This window comes from Pundamilia nyererei, unplaced genomic scaffold (genome assembly GCF_000239375.1).
Source record: "Pundamilia nyererei isolate P.nyererei 1_Seehausen unplaced genomic scaffold, PunNye1.0 scaffold00093, whole genome shotgun sequence".
Lineage (NCBI taxonomy): Eukaryota > Metazoa > Chordata > Actinopteri > Cichliformes > Cichlidae > Pundamilia > Pundamilia nyererei.
The window spans coordinates 2,376,622-2,386,307 of NW_005187494.1; the positions used below are offsets into that span (position 1 = coordinate 2,376,622).

Here is a 9,686-nt window from a genome sequence, read left to right on the forward strand (position 1 = left end):
ATGGTGATGAAGAGGTGTTAGAGGAAGCTGAAGCATTTATTAAGCTGTGTTCGAAAGAATGGCCCTCCCATGCAAAATCACAACCAAAAACACCCTGCCAGCCAACCTTACAGTTTACACAAGATGTGATGCTGCTCTACAAGTGCCTGAACAGGACAACAGCTTCTGCAGTCCAGAGCCTGATGATGTATGCAGTAACACCGGTCTACAACGCGCTTCTCAAAGTGGTACTTGCATTCGTGTCCTTCTTAAACAAAAATATTCAGGATGTTTCAAGGGTGACACTCCAGTCATTCAAGGAAAGGGCTTCCACAGAGCTTCAGGAAGATGCTGCTGGTTCACAGACCCAGTTGGAGCAAATTCTGTCCAAGCACAAAGTCACGATTGGTGTTAGTAACTCAAATGGAAAAATATTTGCTCTTACTTTGAGCCCTGAAGTGCTTTCTGCGCTAACGGTGCTTGTGGACAAGAGGGACACATGTGGAGTAGGTAAGGACAATCCCTTCTTATTTGGGAATCCTGGTGGCAAAGGGTCAGACTTTCACAAGGGACACGCGTGTATCAGGATGTTCGTTAATCGCTGTGGTGCAAAGAACCAGGAAGCTCTCAGGTCTCAGTGTTTTCGTAAGTACATAGTAAGAATTTTCCAGATTCTCAGCCTTAAAAATGACGAGCTCACTCAGCTAGCTAAGCTGTTGGGCCGTGACATTCAGACAGACTGGGAGTATTATCAGACGCCCGAGGCAGCTGCCGATGTCGCAAAAATATCAGAGCTTCTGTCGGCACTGGAGAATGGATCTCTCGAACGATTCGAAGGAAAGACTCTGGAGGAAATTGAGATTCCAGGTATGTGACTCAAATCTCTGTTCACCCAAATCCTCCCTCAACGCATTTGCAAAACCCCATTAAGAATGTTTAGAAACCACGATTGTTTCCATGCATGTTTATTTTTTCTTGCTGCGTTACCGCCACTTGTTGGAGTAATGTTGAACCACTGTCGAGTTCCTTTTTTCCTCTTTCCTTTAAAGATGAATTGCAGCCAGTCACGGAGCCTGTCACCCCCAGAAACAGCGATGCTGAGGAAGATGATGAAGGTTCAGAAGTTTCCTTTGATGTGTGATATAATAGTCGTGCCTGCAGTTATTTTTGAGTGGTATTCGTGTTTATTATGACAGATGATTCACCTTGTATAGTCCTCAACTGATGTATGGTGGGACAATATTAGCTATTTGCTTATTTCCGAAGGATGTTTCTTTATTAAAAAGTGAGCTGAAATGTTTAAAAATTAAAAAGTACGAAAAATGCAGATATTCTTCTTACAGATCTGTCTTTGTCTTTTCCACAGGTAAAAAAAGCAAAAGAAAACAAAGCCAAAGAAAGAAAAAGAAGAAGGAGATTGAAAAAGAGCAGCCGGAGCCAAAAGAACATGAAGCCGTGAACACAGAGAAAGAAGACAAGGCAGAGGACGTGCCGGTGAAGGGTGACATCAGCAAACCCGTGGAGAAGAAATCTTTTAGCACAGCTCTTGAGCCAAGTATTTATTTCAGTGACGATGATGAGGACATGAATGTGAATTTTGACATCGACATAGACACTGATGACGACGATGATAGAAATGAGGAGATTGCTGCAGACGGTCGCTCAAACAGCTCGGGTACAAAGCCCAGGGTAACAGATGAAGATGCAACAACAGAAGTCAAGAAGAGCAACAAGGATGATGACGGAGAGCAGAAAAATACGTCTCCAGACGAGCACAGTGCTGATGAAGAGCTCGCAGAGGCAATGGATATCGACACAGAGAACCATGTGGAGGAGGACTATGATGAAGATGATGACTGGATGGATGTGGACAGTAATGCTTCTGCTCCCACTTTAAATGAAGGTAAACTAAATCTGGTGAAAAATGGGTTCATGTTCTGTTAACTGGGAACTGTGGAGAGGTTTGACCCACTAAAGTGGAAATGTGTTTTACTAGTCACAAAAAAGAAGACCAACCTATCGGTGCCCATGGCTCTGATGAAAGAAGTGAAGATAGTAATCCCAAAACTAGACATCGTGAGTCCAGTTTGTTGTTATGTTTTACAACCTGCTGAAAATGACACTTTTAAAAAGTTGAATAAATGTGAGGTCTGTAAGCATCGCTGCATTCTTTACAAACTACTCTTTAAATGTAGGAGAAGGTGCAGCATCCCATCCACATTTCCCAGTTGTCATCTTTGAGTAACAAGCAGCCGGTGGAAGATAAACCCGTCCATGATGACAAGAAACAGAGTGCAAGACCTACTCCACTTACAGAGGTCACAAACAAGCCCAGCTCTGAAAAGGTAGGAAAACGTTCTTCTCTTCTAACGAAGTAGAATTTGTCTGTAAAATCTATATTTTCGGTGAAATCATCTGAGCTGAATGTATGAAATATCAGGATATCAGGCCTGTAGAAAGGTGTTTTCCATAATCTATCTATCAATTACAAGGATTAAAACGTTATTGTTGTAGTTTATTTATGTTAAAGTATAAAGTGCCTTGAAGCAAATGTTGTTGTGATTTGGTGCTATATAAATAAAATTGAATTGAACTGAATTGAAAATGATCAAATCCATAAATGTTCTGGATGCCTTTTAAAGTTTTTAAGAGACTAAATGTCCATTAGTTTTATTTTCATAACACATAAAATCTTCTTAAGTCCGACAAGCATGCCAGCTGTTTTTCTTTCACTGCCCTCTCAGATTGATTTCTTTTGTCAGTAAAACTTTGATACCATTAAAGGGATCACTTGGATTATGAGAACAGCTCTATTAGAGGCAGATCTCCCTCGTGCTGTCAGAACAGCTCAGACCCATCAGGGCGTGGTCACAGGATCTCTGTGTTCAGGTGTCTGACTCTGGAAATTGCTAGCATGGTCTGTGGATCGAAGGTGGTTCTCGCTAGTGAGTGGAGACCAGCTGAACACCTCCTCATGCTATTGCTGAACTGTCTTTGGGGGCTGTGTCAGAGATCGTCTTTAGCGCACCACAGCAATGGCAATCTGTGTTTTACACATTTGGGTTTTAGTGTTGTAGCTCATCAGTGCATAAAATGCTGTAAAAATGTGTTTAATCAACTGTGTGATTTACACTTTTACATTTCAGGCAGTGCACATGAACTGCTCCCGCTGCAAAAAGAGCATGATGAAGGGACACACTGCTTACCAGAAGAAGGGCTTCTCAGACGTCTTCTGCTCCAAAAACTGTCTGTTTGAGATGTTTTCTTACAACAAACCAGCCACCAAGACCTGTCACCAATGTCATAAGTGAGTGTTGTTGAAACTGTGCTCTGTTCTCGATGACTAACAGGCACGGACTGTTTTCATTTATTTCTATTAAAGACTTTTATCCACTTGAGGGCAGCATAACCAAAGAGTATATACAACAATATGACATTATAATGACATTAAGTTATAAACTGCATGAGGTCACTGTTAGTTAAGCAGCCACCAGATGATTGCTCAGTTTAGACCCGTGTTTCAGAGCAGCTCCTGATGGAATCATCTACCTGTTAAGCTGCTGAATGAATCGCTTTGTCCAGCAGGTGACGATTATTTAATTATTATTTAATAAATTATTTCTCCTGTTTGTTGCTGAGCAGGTAGGATGGTTATAGGATATCTAAGTGTCTGTGTTAAGTGTTTGTCCTCCCCTTCGATCAGGGCGATATCGCAGCCTCTGGACCTCATCATGGCTGCTGTGGACACTAAAGGAACTATGAAGGACTTCTGCAGCCCTGCTTGCTTGAGCTCTTTCAAGTCTGCATCCACCCAAACACAAAAGTCAGTCTGCAACATATGCAAAAAAGTCTGCAGTGTAAGCACTTTTTTTTTTCTTTTGATACCTGGGTGTTCAGAGTTTTTATTTTTCCCTTTATTATGGTAAAAAAAAAATCGTATTTGTTGCCTTTAATTGCATGTACATGCACATCACAGTGTCTCTTTTAAGAGCTGTATGTCTTTATTATCCCGTTCAATGGCATTTTATTAATATTAATAACTAAACAAAAAAGTTTTTTATAATCCATAATCTTATGTCCACGGCTCCTTTCTCACTGACTTCAGACCAAATGTGAGCTGACCCTGAACGAGGCAGTCATCAGGTTTTGCAGCCACGCATGCTTCAATGATTTCTGCAAGAACAACACGGGCATCTGTGAGAACTGCAGCTCTGTGTGCCGCAGCAAACCGCTCACGCTGAAGCTGGAGGATGATAACAAAACATTCTGCAGTGGTGGTTGTCTCAAGCAGTTCAAAGAGGTGCGGATACATCAGAGAGGGAAAATGCAAAGTTGTGGGACCAAAATGTTGTAATTATCTACACAAAAACCCAAAGATCTCTTTTTAAAAAAACATTTATTCTGCAGAACTCCAGGATGCTCCTACGCTGCACCACTTGCCTCTTTTCACGACCTGTCTTGGACATGGTTAACTTTAAAAACGATGAGAATGTGGTGCAGCTCTTCTGCGGCCGCTTTTGTGTGAAATCTTACAAGCTGCGACTGACAGATGAGATGGATCAAGGTAATCCACAGTGAATCTGTCAAACGTCCATTTTTCACATCTTTTTACTGGATCTTCAGGTCAAAATCAGAGACGTTATAAAAGACATATAGCACTCACTTCTTAAAACGAAACAATTTAAACTGTTTTTATCACATACAAGTTACTCTCTCACCAGACATTTAATCAGGTACATCTTGCTAGCACTGTGTTGACCCCTTTAGCTTTCAAAACAGCCATAATCCTTCATGGTATAGTTTCATAAATTTTGGTTCATGTCGGCATGATAGCATCACACAGTTGCTGCAGATTTGTCAGCTGCATGTCAGCAAATATCCTGTTCCACCACCTCCCAAAGGTGCTCGATTGGGTTCTGGTGAGTTCTATTTGAGTGCAGTGAACTCATCATCATGTTCAAGAACCAGTTTGACATGATCTGAAAATTCTGACATCAGAGGATGGCTGCTTCCAGGCCCTGTGGCGGAGGTTTTGGGCACATTGTAACCACTGAATTTACCAAAACCAAAGTGTTCTAGAGTCAAATGTGAGGCCATCTCTCTGACAGCCAAAGCTTGGCTGAAATCGGGGTCACAAAGGGATGGAATTGGTCAGCATCAACTGTGCCAAGAAATGATCTTGCACACTGTTAGACCCCCACCAATCTGAACTGTTGATACAAGGCAGAATCGATCAATACTTTCATATTGTTCTTGCCAGATTCTGCCCATACCATCCCAGTATCAGCAGTAATCAGACCAGGCCACATTCTTCCAATCTTCTACTGTCTCATTTTAATGAGCTCAGTTTTCTTAGCTGAAAGGTGTGGTTGGAACAGCATTATTGCCTAGAGAAAGGCTTGGTTTCCCCCTCAAAACCCCAGAGATGGTTTAGTGTGAAATGATAATATAATTGAAATGAATGAATTATGTTTGTGTAGCATTTATCTGCATACTTGTGGAGGAATAGGGTGTGAGGAAAATCTTGGGTTGTCATAGATTTCATAAAAAATAGGACCACAGTGCACTGATGCCACGTCTAAAAGGTAAAATAAAATCATACTGAGCCATGAGAAGCCACAGAATCCAGCAGCGAGGCAGTGTAACTACTGCAAAAACAGTTCAGACTGAATCAGCCTTTCAAGTGGCACTCCTATCTCTTTTTCTTCCTTTTCACTCTTTTGAGGTTTCCTCATATTCAGAAGTGATAGTGTTGTGGTCAGATTTTCACTGTCACTATTTCAAAACCAAAAGCTACTGAATGATAACTTTTTCACAGGATTTACAAATACTCAAAAACTCTTATTTTGTAATAACCATGATGTTGTTATATTAAGATAGTAATAAGACTATTGATGTGTTTGTTAACAAACATGTCTCTATAAAGAGAAATCTAGTGACAGAAAAACATAGAATTCAAATACTGTTGGTAGAAGTCTGTGATGTTGTGACTTGTTGTACTTTTACTTGCTAAATTCAAGCAATCACCTTAACTGTAGGTAAAAGGCTCACCTTACAAATCTCTGCATCCTGTCTTTGCTTTTATTCTGAAAGTTCTTAACAGAAGTATCGATTTCTTTTCCCTTTATTATAATTCTCTTCATTCGTCTTGACATCCTCTATTTAAAAAGTGTCCATATGCCTCCAACATGTGAGATAAATCCAGTAAGTGTTTCTTAAGTGTGTCCCAACAAGCCTTACATTGACTTTGTGTGGAGGAGGAAAGTTTGGATCATATTTAATAATTTCATCTGTGTGACTCCTAAAGGTTATTGATCAAGTCATGAACAGCAGCTGTATTTTCAGTAATCACATGTCTGATTTCTCCCTTCAGTGAAGAGAAAAAACGATAACCAATCAAAAGAGACAAACACTGTGAGTATGCTTTGTTTCTTTTTCCGCTTCAGTCACAGAAAACAGAGCTTACATTCAAGTCTGGGGAAGATTTCTAATCCCTATATACTAACCGAGGCTCTTCCCACAGGAGGATGCTGTCGAACCAAACGACACAGTGTTGCTCATCGCCGACGAGTGCACGCTCTGTTTCCACTGCAAAAAGAATTTGTTGGAAGGAGAGACACTTTACAAGCCGAAAGACACAGAGGAGTTTTTTTGCTCCATGGCCTGCTTACATGAAAAGCGTCGCGAGATCAAAATACCCATCAAAAAGTGCCACAACTGCTTTCAGTAAGTCTGTATTTTAATTCTCCATTTAAATGAGCAGCGGGGTTAAATGCACAAAAACAAACATTCTACAGATTCAACAGGTTTGTCAATGTGCTAACTTGACATGCTGATCTACAAAAAATTTAATCTCAGTGACTCAGAAATCTCTTTGATCTCTTTCATCTTATTTCTTCAGGGTGATTGCGCGACCTCAAAACATCATCCTGGCTCCGGTGGATGATTCGGGAACTATGAAGGAGTTGTGCAGCGATACATGTCTCTCCTCCGTCACATCCAAAATGAAAAAGGCTGCTACTAAGCCTCCACCAAAAGAGGGACCTAGTTCACAGTGCAGGATGTGTGCCAGATGTTGTTATGTAAGGAAAAGAAATAAAGTAAATTACTCTGAACTCTGTTTTATATGCATTAGGGATTGTAGCGCATTTGTCATGAACTGTTTAAGGATTCTTAGACAACGCTGGAGGCGAGTGTTTGTGACAATTTAAAAAAAAAAAAAGCTGCAGAATATCTCCATCCTTTTACTTTAAAACTTGTTGTTATTATTATCACGTTCATAATCTATTTTTGTAATAACTACTCTTAACACGTTCCCTTTCCAACCTTAGTGCAAATTCACGGTGACCCTGAATGGCGTGGTCCACAGACTTTGCAGTGACTCCTGCTTCATGAGCTACCGCAAAGTCAACAACCTGCGCTTGTCTCTCTGCGACATGTGTGACGCCGTCTGCTACAACAAACGTCTCGTGGTCAAGCTGGAGGACGACAGTAAAGCCCTCTGCAGTGATGAATGTCTGGTCAAGTTTAAAGAGGTGCAGAAATAAAAACAAAACAAAAAAAACCCAAACACATTATCTCCATATTTGACAAAAAGACTTGAATGTGCCTAAAACAACACATTCATAGCAGGAATGTGCAAAGTGCAAAGGAAGGACTCCTTTTTAACAGGAAGAGATTGCTGGAAGGTGGCTAGTTGAGAGGAAAGAGAACGAGGAGCATGTTTTATTATTTTTAGTTATTAGAACTGTTAATTACTAATCATAATCAAGCAACCATGTCTGTGGTAAAGTAGCTATGTGCAGGTAACATGAGGCCATCTTTTATATATTCCCTTAATGTATTTGTGCTTAATGTAATTCCATCATATAATCCAGACATCCTGTTACTGTGTCAGTATGAGGAAAACACACAGAAATTATTAAATGTTCATTAAATGTTATTTCAGGACCGGATGTTTGAAAACTAAGGACTTGAGAAATAAAAAGAAATCAGGGCACATTTTAACCCATAGAGCATCTGATAATTTAAACGAACTAATAACAGGTCATCACCAGGCTTTGTGTTTCACGTGTTAAGCAAAACGTGTGCAGCTTAAATGCAAACAGCAAAGTGTTATAACTTCTGTTTAAGACACTCAGTTCAGTTTTAAAAACCATTATGAGTCTCACCTTGATAAATGTGGAGTAGGCATAATACTTTACAACATATGTCTAAGGTACTGGTGTTCTTCATCTCACATTTTTCATTCGTTATCTTTGCAGAAAGTTGGCACTCGTCAGCTCTGCCCCATGTGCCAGACGTCCCATCAGCTGTCAGACATGATAGAAAATAAAAATGATGAAGGCGGGCTGGAGTTCTTCTGCAGCAACAGGTGTATGATGGTGTACGAGGCCCAGACCTTCACTGTGACGGGTATGTCCAGTCATATTTCAAACTGCAGAGAAAGTGTGCTCTATTGTGCTGCGCTGAACTTTGCAGTTGGACAGCAGTTTTTTAGCTTTTAGTTGTCAAAAGCAGAAATATTGTTCATGCTTTTGTCCTTATAGACAAGAAAAGCTCTTCATCTGAAGTTTGTGAGGTTAAAGACGCGAAGCCATCTGTAATACATCTCAACTGCGTAAGTTTTATGTAAAAAATGTCTTCTTTAGTAGCCATAATGTATGAATATCTTAAACCCAGTTTGGATTCAGTGACAGAATAAATGTTATTAACAACTGAATGATAACAGCAATTCATGATTACAATAAATTCTGTTTATTAAATCTCTTTGCAGTACATTACCACTTACGTTAGAGTCCTCACAGTGCTCCACATGTAGGCCTTTGCTATTAACCTTACACAGTTAATCCAAATCTCTCTTGCCTCTTCATCAAGATCAAAACAGAGCCCATCGATGAGGGGTACAGCCAGAGTCTCACAGCCTCAGTTTCTCATCAGGACATCAAGAAGGAGCCAAATGTAGTAAAGGTAAGATACTCAATCATTATCAATCTTTTTCCCCTTTACATTATACAGTAACTTCTTTATTATTTCAGTTAGATGTTACTGGACACAATGATGTCATTTATTGTAACTAGAAAAACATAGACAGCACATTAAATCATCTAAATATCCAGGGGATCATTTAAAGCACTCCACCCGCGCATCGTCTCCTGTTCTGGTTTTTACAGGAGGACTTAAAGATTGGGTCGGTTTTCTCCTTGACCGACGAATCCAAACCTGCAGAGCCCTCGCTCACCAACACGGATGTCCCTGCATCGTGCTCCGCCTGCAAACAGGCCCTCATGGATGGAGAGACAGTTTACCAGAGGAAAAACCACACTGGCATATTCTGCTCCACTTCCTGCCTCCTGAAATTTTACCAAAAGATACCAGTTTGGAGGACGTGCCACTTCTGTCTTCAGTGAGTCTAACAGTCCCAGTCTTTGGTTACTGGACTGCTCTTGTGAGAGTGATACCTTATGATTGTCATTTGTACTTAGAAACATATAATTGTTTGTATGTTGTTAAATGTCTCATCCTTATTTAGGTCTGCTAAGGTTCTGGGTGCACTCTCTGCACCATGAGAGGGGAGGATGTTCACTCCCTTCTGCTGTTAGGCGTACCTTATACACATGTTAAGTTAGGGGTGGCTGTAGCTCAGGTGGCAGAGCAGGTCAGCCACTAATCAGAAGGTCGGTGGTTCGATCCCAGGCTGCCTCCTG

General features: G+C 40.6%; 1 protein-coding gene across 1 annotated transcript; it reads left to right on the forward strand.

Annotated features, from left to right (window-relative positions):
* The first annotated feature begins 1,380 nt into the window (after window positions 1-1,380).
* LOC106456304 (zinc finger MYM-type protein 4-like) lies at window positions 1,381-9,548 on the forward strand. The gene is made up of 16 exons (XM_013912567.1): window positions 1,381-1,882; window positions 1,976-2,055; window positions 2,175-2,324; window positions 3,126-3,286; window positions 3,683-3,836; window positions 4,085-4,279; window positions 4,387-4,543; window positions 6,353-6,393; window positions 6,503-6,705; window positions 6,881-7,061; window positions 7,311-7,514; window positions 8,244-8,394; window positions 8,529-8,599; window positions 8,857-8,949; window positions 9,153-9,385; window positions 9,512-9,548. Exons 1-16 carry the CDS (start codon window positions 1,564-1,566, stop codon window positions 9,546-9,548), a joined length of 2,430 nt encoding a protein of 809 aa, XP_013768021.1. The 5' UTR covers window positions 1,381-1,563.
* Window positions 9,549-9,686: the final 138 nt, after the last annotated feature.

What these genes read in the sequence shown, in the direction of transcription:
- LOC106456304 (XM_013912567.1), top strand. Translation starts at nt 1,564, where the DNA reads ATGAATGTGAATTTTGACATCGACATAGACACTGATGACGACGATGAT. An exon ending in TGTGTGCCAGATGTTGTTAT is followed by an intron (nt 7,062 to 7,310) that starts GTAAGGAAAAGA and finishes TTCCAACCTTAG; the next exon opens with TGCAAATTCACGGTGACCCT. An exon ending in CCAGACCTTCACTGTGACGG is followed by an intron (nt 8,395 to 8,528) that starts GTATGTCCAGTC and finishes TTGTCCTTATAG; the next exon opens with ACAAGAAAAGCTCTTCATCT.